The sequence below is a fragment of the Aristolochia californica genome, unplaced genomic scaffold (genome assembly GCF_029961685.1).
Source record: "Aristolochia californica isolate CCGP_79_NKW_82.1479 unplaced genomic scaffold, dmAriCali1.0.hap1 SCAF_5, whole genome shotgun sequence".
NCBI classification, from domain to species: domain Eukaryota; kingdom Viridiplantae; phylum Streptophyta; class Magnoliopsida; order Piperales; family Aristolochiaceae; genus Aristolochia; species Aristolochia californica.
In genome coordinates, this window is record NW_027182214.1 from 4,391,802 (window position 1) to 4,408,407 (window position 16,606).

The window sequence follows — 16,606 nt, forward strand, 5'->3', positions numbered from 1 at the left end:
TTTTTTGTGGGATATATATTTTCAAGAAACCTTCAGTATAAAATCTTATTAATGCTTTACTAGGAAATTATGTGGAAATTTTTAAAATTATCGTATAACTCCACAATGTAAATATACTATCTTGGAAATGACAAACGGTCAAGTGGCTTCGCAAGGGGAGTGGAGGAGTGGAGGGATGGGAGTGAATTGAGAATGAGAAATAAAAATCCGAGTGCTAAATGTGCAAAGTAATTTAAACATTTAAATCAATAGCACACTCCACAATGGAGATCTATAATTTTTGTTTTTTATATTCCCCTAGTGGTATCACCGTCCAAGAACCATTGTTTCGAATTTTCATTAATATGCTCTATTAGTTGAAATTACATATAAAGAGATTTTTGCTCTCTTTAAGTCCCGTATAATACCTTATTATACAATTCAAATCTCTCCCAAGAGATCTTCTTATAATTACATTTTGGCTCTAGAGGGTTGTTGGCCCATGTGACTTCTCAAAAGGGGGTGAATCGAGTTTTTAAATTAAAATTTTAAGTGTGCAAAAATTAAAGATAATGTAAGTAATTAAAAATAAGCATACACCACAAATAACACCAATTTTTTTATCATTATTTCCTTATTGGTATTCATCACCCAAAAACCCCGTGCTTAGGAAATTCCATTAATCCTAGCTCTATTAGTCAGAATTGTACAAAAATGATATTTCAGCTTTTTTAAGTCATGTGAATACTCAAATACACGATTACAAATTAATACCCCCTGATCTTGGTTAGATTGTAGCTCTAACAAACCTTTCTATCTAGGTTTGAAAGGTTCTAGATGAACCTATCAATAAAAGAATAAAAATATAAAATAATAGAAAGCTTACACCCTTTATAAACTTGGAGAGACAACCTTCTCCCTTGATTTGCCTAAGCTTCCAACTTTAATGCACAATGAAGATGATTTGGAGTTTGACTAAATGAATGTTCATGGAAGAATTGAGAAAAATTTGAATGGTGTTGCAAAATAAGGATTTGTATCTCTAAAAAACAGACTTAGGAATAATTTTCAAGAATAATAGCTTTGAGATGAGTAGGTATATCAATAAATGTTCATTAACATCTTAAAATCACGTTTGGTGGGGGTATTTATAAGTTCCTCAAGCTAAACTAATCATTACTTACCATTTACAAAAAGCTAACTTGACATTGATCAATCAGTGCAAAGTATTGATTGATCAATCATGTGTAACGACTATAATTTTTTTATCATAAAATAGTCAATTCATCGATGGTATGATCAATCAATATCTTCCAGTTGGGTCTTACAAGTTAAGTTGATCGATCAATGTCCAAGGATTGATGGATCAATCAGTTTTCCTACTAACAATGCAATGCAAGCATGATCGGTCAATGGCTTGTCAATGATCAATCATGTTTTGTCTCCCAAGTTGGCAAACTTCTATATGACCAATCATTTTGAGGAGATTGCTTGATAAGTACATTGCCTAGACATCATTGATTGATCGGTCCATAGGGGATAATCGATCGTGCTTTATAGGGCTGTTTGGCCAAGTTCTGACTGATCAATCAGTCACCCTGATTGATTTATCATGTTTAATATTTTTGGATGTGCACTTCTAGTTGATTGATCATTGGTAGATGTTGATCAATCAATCAAGTGTTTGATTTCTAAGTATAATTTCAAAGCATGAATAAATTCGATCCTAAGTGATTCTAAAACATATGGGGTTGCTCTCTTACATAGACTGAGTTTTGTGATTTTTCTAGATTATCTAAACTCTAGTCTTCAATTCTTTGCTTATTCTTTCTGAGGGTAATTCTTCAAAATGACTTTGACACATTAGTGATGCTCAAGGTCTTTGCGAAGCTTTTGTGAGTTCTTTGCATAGACCTTGATTTGGGTCTCTTGAAGAAGTTGCATATGAAATGTTAGATGAATTAAGTTTTGTTATTATCAAAATCAAGATGGGAATCAACGTTCAGTCAACAATATCCCCCTTTTGATGATGACAACACCTAATTTCAAAAAACTAAAATGATAAAACATCCCTATAAGTAGGAGCTTATAAAATTTGTCAAATTAGGGAAATAGCTCCCTCTTAATCTATGCACACCAAGTTTTCAAATTTGATTTTAGTTTAGTGGTGCTAGTATCTTTTTCTCCCCCTTTTTGTCTTTAGCAAAATGATAATACAAATGAGAAATGTAGATAAAAGGTGGCTTGAAGAACTTTCGTTTATCATGCTATTAAGGTTTAAAAAATGTGGTTACAAAAAGTGTTGAGTAACATATACAAAATGTGCATATATAGAGTTGACTTGGTCAACTAGATGGCTCCCAATTCCCAGGTGGTGGCGGTGGAGCAAGGCGGCTAAGAAGGATCTCAAGCACGGAATGAAGCCGAAGCTATCCTTCCCGTAGCACATACTATCCCATCTTCAATTCTTCTTATGTGCTTACTATTGCCTCTTGAGTCGGTCTCAGCTCCACAACGACTTCCTTGAGCCATTGGAAATGGTCAGATGATGAAGAAGCGTCATCAGTATGCTTCCCCTTTCACAAATTCAAATTGATTGGGTTGTGAATGTTCCAGACTAAGCTCATCTCTGAAGTCCACTTCCTAAGTAGATGCCTTGCCTATGAGCTCCTTTTGTACCCACTTGGCGAAGCCAAACTTCCCTACCTTCGTCTCACGAATGGATATTTTCTTAATCATGTTCACACTCTAGTCCTCAGTGAGGTCCACTCTGAAGTGACGAAGGATGGTGGTGATTTATTGAGCGAAGGGTAGACCATATACATTGAGGAATCCAAAAAATATGTGAAAATTGCATTTACTTTGTTATGTTTTGTAGCGAGCGCTTAGAGCTTATGACTTAGTGAGTTCTTAAAACAAAATGGGTAGAAACAAGGTGCGGATAAATCCTTGTTTACTATGACTCATGAACAAGATTTGATTATTTCCAATATATATATAAGAAACCATTTTTGGTTATACTATCACCTCTTTCTATGAAGAATTTACTGAAGTCATGAAGAATGAAGTTGATAAATGAACTTTCCTTTTTCCTTTGCTTTTAAATTGTTCAAACTAAAAATAGAATCTTCATGAATTAGTCGTAGCATACAAAAGGCCCTTTAAAGAAATATAGTTTGATACCTACTAGGACACCCATGAGTACATCTTTGAAAGTTGACTAGTATAATTCTAAGTAGACCCATAGAATCAAAAATTATACAAAAATATGGTCTCTACCTTTCTAGGTTGCTAGTGCATTATACAAAAAGATTTTTTTGATACTTACGTTTTGGGTACTCAAAATTCAAATATACACTTAATTGGGTATTCTAATGATGATTCTATAAATAACTAATTTGGTAGAAAGAGTACTAGTGGTAGTTGTCAAATGCTAAAAAATATGTCAGTCTTTTGGTTTTGCAATAAACAATATTTCACGGCTCTTTCCACCACCATGAGTACGTAATTGTTGGAAGTTGTTGTGCACAACTCCTATGGATGAAACAACAATTAAAATTCTATGGATTGAATCAAAGATGAAAAGCCTATCTATTGTGACAATTTGAGTGCAATTAGCTTAAGAAAGAACTCGACTCTCGGTCTAAACAGATTAAAATTGGACAATATTTTACACAAAAATTGGTTTAACTGAGGCTAATTAAAATTGATATTTCTACTGAATAACAATCAACGAACATTTCCACAAGCCTTTAGGAGCTGATTGATTCTCTATGCTAGGAGGAGCCTTAGGCATGTAGCTCAAGATTTGTAACGATTAAGGGTATCTCCCATAAAATGATTTAAAACTTGAAAAAAAAAAATTCAAGCCTGAAAATTGGGGAGTGAAGCATAGGATGAACATTACTCGTATAAATTTTACATCCTATTAGGTTTTGATGGATGGTGCTTATATTGTAAATCAAATACATATCATTTTTGTAATTTCTAAAACAAATTATTGAAAAAAAATCTCTACGCAACTCTATTTGTGTCTTACTCAATATTCTTTTTTTGATGGATGACAAAAAGGGGGAAAAGTGTCGCATAGATTAAAGGGGAGATAATTACCATGCATGTAAAAATCTAGGGGGACTTGTATTTAGGAAGTTAAAGTCTTTGTGTTGTAATGCTTGAACTTTTAGGAATTCATTTTATACGGTTGATGAATTTTGAAATAATAAATAGAGATATGATCTTTTGGCAACTTCATACTATTCCTAAACAAGGGATTTTGCTATCATAAAAAAGAGGGAGATTGTTAAACCAATAGTAAAATCATGTTGGTCTTCATTATTTTGATGATACAAAATGGGTAACTTGAAAGTGTACTACTAATGGTGTTATTAGTGTATTTTAGACGCATGTTTTCCAACACAAATATTATGAGATGTATGGCAAAAGCACAAGATAAAAGAATAATCAATCAAGTTGCCAAATCAAGACTTGAAGCAAAAAAAAAATTGAAGATTGTTGCTATGAAGAATAACTTACACAAAGAAGAAACTTGAACACTTTGAGTCAAAGTCAAATAGAAAATGTCAAGAATTCTAACTATGTAATTAGATAGACAATAAAATTCCGATTCTTAAGCACAAGTATGTCATAAAGCTTTAGGGAATTTTTTTTTATAAATCCATGTTATATCGATGCATATGAATGATTAACAGTTGCTAAAACCCTTACTAAATCGTGCTTAGATTTTAAAATTGCACATTGGCATATAGCATGAATGATCAACCTATATAAGCTTGATCAATCATCCAGAATACAAATTGGCTGAAATTATAAAGCGTCATCAATAATCAGGTTTGACACGATCAATCATTCAAAATGTTGCCAGATGAAGTTATAAAGCATGATTGAAGAGTCTTACATGACTCTCATAGCAAGAAGTCTCACAGAACCAAAATTAATCTGGTGGAGATTTACAAGAGGAGGTCTCGCAGAAGAGTCTAGTGAAAGATGTTTTAGTTATGTTAGTCTTCTATTTATATCCAGTTGTTCAACTGTTCTAGGATTTATCTTTTAGTGTTTAACTTTGGGTGTAACTGAGACAAGGGTAGTTTAACTGATTCTACTAGTTTCCTCTATTATAAATAGAGGTTTATTGTACTCAAATTATAATCAAGTTAGTGATGTTTTTCTCTTTTTCAAAAATTCAACAGCTCTATAGCATGATCGATCATACAAAATATGTATAGCCAATTCCAAAAGCATCAAGTGAACTTATATTGGCATACCAAACCTCTAGAAAAATATTTTTGTGCTTCAAATTCTTATTTTACCCTTTCGAAGAGAAAATTTCCAAAATTCTATGAACCTTCCAAATTTTCTTTACATTCTTTACATTCAAAGTTTTCCATCACACTGCATACACTTTATTTCACATGCTTAAAGATTTGGAAGTTTGGATATCACTAAGAGAAAGACTATCTCTCTAAAAGAAAGTTGTAAGTTTGATTTTACTCCTTGATATTTAAATTTCTTTGCTAGAGGTTCTCTAGTACCTTAAAGCTAGATATTCTAGAGCTTAGAGTCTAGAGGGGGATATCTCTTAGAGAAAGATTAAATTATGTAATTAAGGATTACACTTGGCTTAAAGAGAGTCGAACTCTCTCTATGTTCTTGAGTAGTGATTACTACTAAGGGAACATCTGTAAGAAAAAAAATCTTTGCCTCTTTGTGATTTTGTGTATGTGTTTCCGTTTTGTCTATCGAATTGCTCTGGATTGCACTATAATTTTATTTTTTATACTCTGCCTAGGCCAACAAAAATTAGTCAAAGGGGATATTATTTCTTGTCATTTTGTTTTCCTCTAACATAACCAAATGGTCCTTTATAATAGGAAGGAACCTATTTAAATATGTTGACATTGTATCCAATTGACTTGAAAATATTGGGCATTTTGATCATTTATCTTGCTTTTTACATTTGACTAGTTCTAAAACCAAATCAAATAGCACTTTTTTTAGTATCTAGAGTAACAATATCTAGGCATAGTATTAGATTGGATTCACCTACATCCAATTTCTATTCAAATTAATTTTTTAACCCTTGGATTAGATCTAAACGTTTTTTTTTTCTGATAATTGAGGGTATGTTTGATAAATGAGAAACCAGACGAGCGCCTGAATCTGGAGGTTACCAGGTCCACCGGAGTGGAACAAGAAGAGGAAAACAGTGAAACCCGTTATAGCAGTTAACAGAGAAGAACCAGAATAGGCAGAGACGGTTTCTCCCAACTACCGATTCAAGTCCCTTCCCCAGGTACATTCGCGTTCCTGCTCTAAAAGTGGATGAACTTTTGACAGATTCAAACCGATCATAAGCGGCTTCAAGGGGTATAAGACGGTAAGGGCAGGCCCAAAGTTGAAACGCTGGACGAGAAATTAAACGACAGATCAGCCATGGAAGAAACCTTCAAGAAAGAAGTGAACAGAAAGGAGATTAGCAGACTGCAGCGTCGTGCACCAGCCTCTCTCCAGATCGATACTGCCAGCCTACTGGTCATCAACCGAGAGCTCTTTTGTTCTAAAGATCCGATTCCTCTACTCTCTCCTCTCGTTCTTAGTCCCCCGCCGTTGTCGGATCTAGTGGGGCAAGGAAGGGAAGGAGAGTGGACGCAGCCCGCGGAAGCATCGTGGTCTCCGCCGTCGGAAGGGTGGCAACATCCGGCGATGCCTGCAGCGCTGGACCCGTCCACCCTTTTGTCCTTCTTCCAGTCTCAGTGTGTGTTCGTGAACGACAGATAGTCGGGTGATCCACTCCGGCGCTGTGTCTTTCGAGATTAGGGTGATTTTGGGTAGTTTTGTCTCCTCCTTCCGCTGTAAAGATTTCATGGATGGTAGTGTGGTCATCTGATTGCAGAGAATGTGAAGAACGACGGGGAAAAAATGTCGAATTGGTTTCCCTTCCCGTTAATGAGATTTTATGGTGTATGTATTGAATAGGGATTTTCCTTCTTCGGAAACGAGAAATATAATCTCTTTTATAGAATTTAGTTATTGTCTCAGTTTGTTTCATGGCAGGACTTGCAGAGGACGAAGGCTTGACACAGCTCTGCATATGAGGGATAAGAACCTGTGTAAGAGCAGATAGGAGGGATAAATGAAAATCTGATTTCTTTACTCGGAAGAGAATTCCCAGTGCCAAAAAATAATAATAATTCCTTCTGTTTTTTCGAATTGTCCAACGGAGCACAACTAGAAAAAGCTGATGAGAGTGGGAACAAGGGGAACTCTGACGAGATAAAACAGACTTTACTAAGCAAGTTGAACTTTGGTCAGCATCAATTAACGCACAGAAGCTTAGGACAGATACGGAGGTTCGGTCAGAATCGATCAAAGCAGTAGAGGCTTTACTGTCACTAGGGTCTCGCAGCAGCAGATCACATGGATTCGTTGCCAAGATACTGCATTCTTATTCACCAACCTTAAATTCATTATCACTGCTAAGGTCGTGTTTGGAATACAGAATGCGAAAGAGAAAAGAGAAATTCTTTTCTTTTCTATGGCTTCTACACAAGCCCTACAGAACTAGTGCCAACGAGGAAACAAGAAGTTGAGAGATTACAGGGCCATAAGACGAACGAGAAAAACCGAACTCACCTGCTCATCGAGAGAGCAGTTTACATAATTCATAATATTCACGTTGTTCATGTACAAAAGGTCCGCAGAAGATGTAATGTAAAGCAAAAATAAACAAATGATGGGAACGAAACCATCGTTGGGGGCAAGAAAAAGGAAAATTGTACAAAGCAAATAGAAGGCCAATCACCTTTGGAGATACTCGTCAGCCCAACCATTTTAATGCTGGACAGCAGCTTGGACTTCCGATTTACATTTCTTAGCTTTCTCTACTTCGCATTCACTTCATTCTCAGGAATTAATCCTCCAGATATTTAGTTCTGTACTTTGTCAATGTAACAGAAATCTAACTAACTGAAAGTCCCTCCTTCAATGAGTCAAAAATCAAACTCTCCAGTTGCCTGTGCAAATATCCATGTAAGAAACTAGGACAGCAGAGTCCCTCATTAAGTAAAAAACAGATTATATGTGAAAAGCAACCTACTGCAGGAAACCAATATTTTCTTGTTGATGGTATGATCTCTATTTACAATAGCATGCAAATATTCACAAACTTGCTAGTTATAGCAGCTTACACCATCAAAATGGTAATCTGTAAATCCTGAAATATTTGATGATAACACAAGTAATCCACCACCATTGGAGTTCCCCAACAGATATAATGACAAGACATGGATATCAGAAATATCAGCTGGAGGGCAATTAAAAGCGTTATTATACTCAACTAAAAGGATCATTCAACTGAAGAAAGATTAGGACATAGTGAGCTGGCATTTTCTCCACAAGAATGTTGAGAGTAGTACATTTTCAAACGTTGAGGATCAAAAACACTTATGAGAGCTCCATAACCTAAAATACCAAGGCAAGTTACACATTACCTAAAAAACAACTGTTCGTCAGAGTGCATGCATAGAGCACTACACATCCCAGAGGAATGGTAAATAAACCCACTATGATAAGGCCAAACAGTTCTTTTGGAACAAGATAAAAAAAAAAACTGAAACATCATCGTTTCTGGACATTTTAAGGAATGCAGATACATCAGCTATTTGACAACAGAAGCCCAAAAACAGATGTAAGTTTATTCTTTGGAATCTATCGATGGAGAGAGAGAGAGACACAGAGAGAGAGAGAGAGAGAGGGAACGTAGATCCCAAGCCTGGGTATAAGGAAATGTTGCTTCAGGTAGGCTGCCAGCTGGGAAACATCAGCCAAAACTTTCTTTTTTCCTTCTCTTATCTTTTTGGAAAAACATAGGCAACCTAGTGTGACATCTCACAGCAAGAATCAATGATTCAAGTAGGAACCAACATGGTTCAGCCAAGAAACTTGAACAACAGAGAGAGAGAGAGAGGGAGAGAGAGAGAAGAAGACAAAACAAACCAAAAGCACAGATCACCACATAGGTGGGGTCCTGGAGAGTTATCCCTCTCAGAAACCCAGACATCTGGATCTGGCAAATAACACTAATTAGCATAAAGGATAAAAAAAACTTATCCTTTGGGGGAAAATATAATATACTTATCGTTTTTTATGTCTTCATGATACATTAACTGTTGGTATGAAACACAACTACAAACTGGATCCAAAGACGTCAGTCTGATAATTGTCAATCTTTACAACCTTAGATGAAAATTTAGTGGTCAAATGGTTTGAGAATAGGGGTGGCAATTTTATTTATTTACCCAATTACTTGTCTGTTTCTGCTGCTTACAAATGGATATGGAATAAAAGCCTCACCCAAATAAAGATTCAGGTAATTTGAATTACCCCAAATATTTAAAAATATTTTTCTAATTTTAATTTTAGTAAAATGAAAGGTTAATCCAATCTCATTATCCCCCTTGTAAACAATCATTTTATAACTTAGCACATTTTAGGTAAGAAGTTATATTAATTTATCTTTATTTTTATGTGAAGCTTAAAAAGGAAAAGTGATACCACCTTTTGGTTAGGCACACTTGCCAATATGGAGAGGCACGGCCTAACCCTTTTCTTTTAAATATCTAAAACAGAGATTAAGAAGGAAAAGAGAGGGAAGGCATTCCCTCCTCCCTACATGGCTGAACAGAAAGAAAAGAAAGGGTGGGATTCTCCCCATTGGGTCACCATGCAGAGGAAAGGCCCCACCCCCCATTAACCACTTTCTTTTATAAAGATAGGGAGAAAAATATTGCTATGCACGAAGAGGTGGATGACCCCACCCCATTTTCTCCGATCTTTATATACATTAACTTTTTTTAAAATAATGTTATTTGTTTTTATGAATATTTTGATTTTTGTAATAATTTTATAAGAATGTTTTGATTTATCCATTTATGTACCCGTTTATCCAATTACATGCAGTTAATCCAGTAAACAAATGGACAATGGAATAGCTTTTTCTATTTCTGCTGAAATGAATAACTCAATAAGTAAGGTAAACATAATGGATAATGAAACAAGTATGAGGTAAACATAATGGATAATGAAACAAGTATAAGGTAAACATAACGGGTAATAGAATACCAATTACCCGTTCTGCCCATTACCCATTTACAACCCTACTTGAGAATTTGAAAAGGTCCTGCAAGTGCCTATTCCAGGAAATTGTGCTTCAAAAAACACAAATTATAGGGACGACAGCATTTTTAAAATGAAAAGACATATCCATGCATCAGTTTAGTTTGTCAACCCTGGGGATTTCTGAGAAGTTCTTGAGAAATATTCATCCTTGAAAAAGGTCTTAGGACAGATGAACAACATAGAACATCTTTCATGAAACAGATTGACCCTTTCCTTTTTGTTCCATGTAATTGTGTTCAAACAAATTCCAACCATCAATAAAGAAGACCCAGCAAAAGTACCTTGGTGAAGAGAATATCTTTGTTGTTGATATGCATTATGCCATCCTTAAGTGTGCATTTCCATCTGCTTTTTGTCCGTGTAACCTACCCAAATGCAAGAACATATTTAGAGGTCTCAACTCTTGTAATTCTATTGCAGCCTCTACATAATAACAAACAGAGAATTACCTTATCAAATTGAGCAAGAACCAAATGATGTGTGTCAGCATCATCGTCACCTTGGTCTACATCATCCAAATCATCCTCATCATCATCCTCATTAAGTGAGGGCTCTTCATCCTCAGCAGCTTCATTTTGAACCGGGTTTGGAGTTGCAACATTATTACCTGTACGCACATCTATTACCATAAATAATATATATATATATATAGATGTATAAACAATATTAAAGATTAAAGTAAAAAAGAAAAGGGAACACAACTAGGGTAAACATCCACCAAGCATCATATCTACATTAAGGGTTGTTCATATGCACAGACAGATAACAAGCTCACCATGTTCTGCTGGTGTATTATAATCTTCATTGGCAACTCCTGGTAAACGGAATAACTTTAAAAGAAAAAAACAAAAGAATAAGCAAGGGAGAATACTAAAAGGAAAACTCAATTAAATTGAAAGCAATGAACTTTAGAAACTGGAGGTTACATCATCATAGCCATTATGAACACCTTGCTGTTGCGAAGATCCCAGGTCTCCATTTGCAATTACACTGTTATTTCTATCCGAACTTTGGATTTGATTGACCTGTATTGCAAAAGTGTGATCGGTAGTTGACTTAAACATTTCATTAGAGTAGATATTTGCACCTAAAGCCACAAAAAACATACCAAATGCACCTAATTTCACATGCAAAGGCTCTTCTGTTATCTCAGGAGCCCACATAATCCCCAGTGCAGAAAAATTATGAATAGAAACACAATGGGAGATTGAGTAATTTTCAGAATGATCAAAATAAATACATAATTAAAGAAAATGTAGCTTTTTTCCCTTTTTTTGTATGAGATAGGTAAAAATTTACTATAGAACAAGCTCAAATGGTAGACATCACATCAATTGTTACCAATGGAAATCCAAGTTGACTATTAAGCTTAGTGATTGAAGTCCCAAAAAAAGAGTTCATTGGACCTAGACCCACTAGGAAAAGGCTGTAGAACTTGAGAAGGGGAAATTAAAAAATGGCAGTTTCGATCTGCATCTGTCATTAAACAAGTGAAGGAACTCTCACTAACATAATGTATAAAACCTGTGCAACTATGAACAATTAATAGAGATCATGCCATCACATCGATACATGAAAAAGCATATGGATAGCCCAGCACCAAGAGAGCAAAACTCAAACAGGACACAATGGCATAGAAGAAAACATCACAAACGAAAAATAGCAGCTACTTATGGTAAAATGATTAATTTTTTTTCTTTTTATCGACCAAGGCCAAGACCACAGTGAAACAAAAGTAGGATATAGGATGGCCAAATGGATCAAATATACAATTGGCACCCCACATACAAAGAGACATCCACATGCATTCATTGTCTACAATCTTAAAGGGTTCTGTTCCACTAGTTCAATTTTTTTTCTTTAACTAAAAACTCAAATTTGAAGAGTAGAGGGAGACAGGAACCTGAAGCTGAAAGTACTCTGACGTAGAATCTCCAGGTCCATCCTGCTGTGGAATATACCCCCCAGGCTGAACTTGTTGAGCATAATCATCTCGCTTCCGCTTACCAGAAGACATAATGAAAAAGTCCTGCCCACACAAACTAATTAAATCCAAAGAACAATGCAATAGCAATTCTCTGGACAAATGCACCAAAAACAAAATGCTTTGCCATATAGCTGATTCAGATCACATTTCAGGCATTATTAATTGGATTTTGAGGTGATTCGTAAGGGTTCTAATCGTTAATAATATAGGCTTTACTGAGTCTCAGCCAGACTTTTTATTACCTGAAATGATAAATAGGCCATGAGATAAACTAAGAATAAACTAAAGCACAACCAGGACAACGCTTGATAAGCCTCGGCATTAAAATGTGGTGAAAGGACTCACACTTAAGCCTCAGCCAGAACATCTGGCTATCAGAGGGTCACTTGTCAAACATCAAAATACTTCATCAGAAAGTTTATTGGGTGCCTACCATTATAATATACCCAATTCTAGGGCTAACTCTACCAAAAGGCTAGTCACAACAGGTTATTGAGTAGAATTTGACAGAGAATCAAATTCAATTTCACCAAAACAGGACCTGATATATAACATTGAAATATATGAGAGAAATGGCCAGAAAAGCAGATTGCAGCATTTTATAGGTAGTCAAACAAAAAACATAACTATACAGAATAGAACCTAGCTCAGCAAAGAGAAGTACCTGAGTCATTGGTTGATGTGGAGTGCCTCTTTCAACTTCTTCACGCCCTTCAACATAAGCTACAAACAAGAAACAAGTAAACATGCACGTATCATTTTATCAGATAGAAAAATAATAGAAAGGATATAAAAATGTATTTGATGAATTCTCAAAGATAATAAAAACCTGCAAAGTTACAAAATAAAATAAAATACTTCTAGCATAGTATATGTATAATACTTACCCACATTGACGTCAACCCCAAGTGGTCTTTGGTTCATCCAAGAAGAAGGAGGTTGCTGGAAAATAAATTTAGAAGAAACAACATAAAATAAATCTCCACGAAGAACCATATTTCTGATGCTAGATTGATAACCACCAGATAAGGCTCAAAGCATTTACCATATAAGGACTAGGTCTTCCAGGCTTGACTTCCGCGTTAGCGCGAGTATCTTGTGCAGACCCATAGTCACTGGAGCCATTAGGTGTAGGCATATGATAAAGTGACTGCTCCAAATTGCCTGGCAGAGGTGTTTGCATGGGAGTCTGAAGAGGGGTCTGTAGTAAAATTCAATATCAAAAAATTCAAAAGTCCGAATGATTCCAAACATAAGAATGCACAAGATACACAATAAATATATTGTTTTCTTCTCGAAATTTTGTTGTTACACTGTAGAAAAAGATGATTACCGGAGGAAAGAACATCTCTGCAGTCGGAGTCTCATACTCCTCTGGCCCTTCGTAAGGTACGTTTAGATCATGGACCGGCGTTATAGGACCGGCGTTTCCCTTTGGAGCAGCCGATCTCTCTATCGGACCGTTAATTGCACCGCATTGGATCATTTTCATCTCCCAAAGCTGGCAGTCACCAATAAATCAGAAAAATCCAAGCCCGAACAGCGGGAACAAAAAAAAAAACAAAAAGAAACGGTCCTCCTATGATTTCACCACTCCTGCTCCATACCCAAATGACTCACAGACCTCAAGAACAAAATTAAAAAGCAGACGGAAAAGAAAAAATTCAATACCCCTTGTAGCTCATTGAGAACATTCTCACCAACGCCAACGCTGAGGAACTCATCCCGGACCTTATTGATAACATCTTCAACAACATGAATATAGACGGCAGCGACGCTAGGCGTAGCCATAATTCAAAACCTCACAACCTCGTTAAAGGTAATTCGCAGCACAAGAGAAGAAGATCAATAGTGAAAGCAGGGTAAATATCCGAGCAAATGACGGACAAGCATGAGATTGGCAGAGAGCAGTGCTAGGGTTTGTCACCTGCTCCAGAGAGGGAGAAGGCATGGACGGGAAAATTGGAATCAAGGGAGGAAAATAAATAGGTTTGCATCCGTGAGAAGATGTGGGGGCCACGTTTCCGACTCGGTCGAGTCGGCTGAAGCAAGTGTTCGACGTCAGAATACTGCAATTGTTCGAACATGGGTTCCAAATAAAAATATTCAATTAAAGAGCATTTTCCTTTTGGTATTTCTGATCCATTTAATCTTCTGTCCTTTTATCACATTTTGTTCTTGTCTTTCACATACACAAAAAAAAACCTGTTTCAAGAGAACTGAATCCAAATTTTCTTTGAAGTCATCCCACGACTTTCCTACTTTGCCAAGGGAAGAAGATAGGGTCTGGGCCGACTCAATTAATGGAAACATCAACAAGTATAATACATATATAGGTAATGCTTTTGAAATTTTTCAAGAATCAACAAAAGATTTTTCGACAATAAGAAAATTTTCATATCCTACAAGTCATTTCCTACTCATTAATTCAGCTTATTTACATGTCTCATCTTGTCATTTTAGTCAACATGTTTCTTTGAATTTTGGCAACTTTATTCCTTATATTTTATCTAGGAATTGAAGTTACATTTAACGTTGTTTTCACACTTATTTATCGAATTTAGTATGTAATTATACGTTTTTTGTTCAGAGGACATTGAAGTTGAACAACCGAGTCCAAAACAAGTAATGGTAGAATGGGAGCCAAAAATAAGTATGAAGTATATAAATGCTATAATAATTATGGTTGGATGACCGACTTTAGCATTCACAAAGACACAATTCTCAAGACATTCATTGGTGTGATTCATTTAAGATCTTTTGTTGGTTCAAAAAAGGACATTGAAAAGTAAACAAAGGAAAAATAGGCATTAAATCTTCATGGACTACCACTAAAACTAGGTGCCATTCTAAGAGGAGAGTTAGTCTTCAATGTAACTGAAATATCAAGTTGTGAAATTTGAAGCAACTCACAATCATGAACGGGCATTGCCTAAAAAGTGTCGTTTGCTTAGGTCTATATTGAAAGCAACTATGGAAGAGTCTTATATGACTCTCATAATAAGAAGTCTCACAAAGAAGAATCGATATGGTGGAGTCTCAAAGGAGCCTCAGTAATAAGGTCATTTAGTGTGATTAATATTTTACTTTTGTTTTAGTTTCTTGCATGTTATGATTTAAATTTAAGAGATATAATTTGAATGTAACTAGAACATGGGTAATTTAAAAATATAATCTAATTTTAGGAATTTTCTCTAATATAAATAAAAGATAATTATACTCAGTTTAACACACACAAAAAATGAATTATTTTCTTCACGATAAATTCAACATGGTATCGTAGTGATAGTCTTGACATGGAGAAGGAGGAAAGGAACAAAAAAAAAAGAAGAAGCAAATTCGTTTCCTTGAGTTCTTATTCCTCCACCTATTTTCCTTGGAGTTTTTACTATCTTACCAAACTTTCTGTATTTCAAATCATATATTTCAGGAAATATATTTGAGTATAACTTCCAAATAAAAAAAAAATTGGCAATTTGATTTTCCTACAAAAAGAAATTGACATATAAAGCAACAAAGGTCAGATAGTATGAAGTTTTTAGTAGTAGAAAGTTTTACTTTGTAGGATGATTTGTGCCAAAACTAGTCATTCTCGTTAATATATTGATTTTAGAAGTGCCCCCTTAATATTTTCTTTAAATTTAGAAGCCCAGCTTAAATAGGCACCTCCGTGTGTTTAATTTTTTTAAATTTAAAGAGTTGTTTATAGAAGTTTGAGTGCTGCATTGTCACCTCCTTATATTTGAAGTTTCTAAATTTAAAAAGTAAGTTTTGAAAGTATGAGTGTTGAATTATCACCTTCTTCTGTCTGGAATATGAGCTTTGTTATCTTTGTGTTTCTCTAGTATTTCTTTAATTTATCATCTTTTATGTTTCATCACTTTGGTGTAATGCCTATAGATTCATTACCGACAAATTATTGGAAAGTACCCAACATGCAACATGAGTCTGACTTTTTATTTACCTAATGGTGATTTTTGGTAAGTTACCCTTAAATAGTGAGTAGTTTCTTTTTCTATGCCATTAAACCTGGGACTTTTTTTTTTTTACCTTTGAAATCGAGTGGATTTTTTTCACCTTTTTTATAGGATTGTGAAATTTTATCATTTGGCTAGAAGTGGTTTTTCTTCTCCCATATTTGTTTTTATCTAAGCTTGGTCTTTATGTCATTTTCACCCCCAACTTCAAGAGGATTTGTAGCAAAAGGAAGTACAATATAGATGTTGTGGTAAAAAAGTTTAGGTGATCAAAATATCCAAGCAAGGTGAAGATTTTACAAATGTTAGAAAACAAGAAATAAGGGCATTGATGTAATAAGTTTATATTTTAAGGTTGTACATTTTTCTTTATTTCAACCCTAGTTGAGGGGCATTTATAAATAGAAGGAGGAGAAGGGTTGTGGTCACATTTCAAGTAACACACACACAGACGCACACACGCATTTAG

The 16,606-nt window shown here is 35.2% G+C and overlaps 2 protein-coding genes across 4 annotated transcripts; one reads left to right on the forward strand and one right to left on the reverse strand.

Annotated features, from left to right (window-relative positions):
- The first annotated feature begins 6,152 nt into the window (after positions 1–6,152).
- LOC137966710 (uncharacterized protein At4g14450, chloroplastic-like) lies at positions 6,153–6,991 on the forward strand. Its single transcript, XM_068813402.1, has one exon. The coding sequence runs from the start codon at positions 6,430–6,432 to the stop codon at positions 6,772–6,774; it is 345 nt and encodes a 114-aa protein (XP_068669503.1). The 5' UTR covers positions 6,153–6,429; the 3' UTR covers positions 6,775–6,991.
- A 617-nt stretch (positions 6,992–7,608) lies between these two features.
- LOC137966425 (uncharacterized) lies at positions 7,609–14,103 on the reverse strand. Of its 3 annotated transcripts, none has more exons than XM_068813029.1 (11): positions 13,832–14,103; positions 13,494–13,661; positions 13,206–13,361; positions 13,048–13,102; positions 12,825–12,883; positions 12,077–12,202; positions 11,100–11,198; positions 10,949–11,003; positions 10,623–10,741; positions 10,455–10,538; positions 7,609–8,009 (listed from the first exon to the last, which is right to left on the reverse strand). In XM_068813029.1, the coding sequence occupies exons 1-11, from the start codon at positions 13,949–13,951 to the stop codon at positions 7,986–7,988; spliced, it is 1,065 nt and encodes a 354-aa protein (XP_068669130.1). In that variant the 5' UTR covers positions 13,952–14,103; the 3' UTR covers positions 7,609–7,985. The 3 variants fall into 3 exon arrangements, with proteins under 3 accessions (XP_068669130.1, XP_068669129.1, XP_068669128.1); XM_068813028.1 differs by having other exon boundaries at positions 10,623–10,780; XM_068813027.1 differs by having other exon boundaries at positions 10,623–10,792.
- Positions 14,104–16,606: the final 2,503 nt, after the last annotated feature.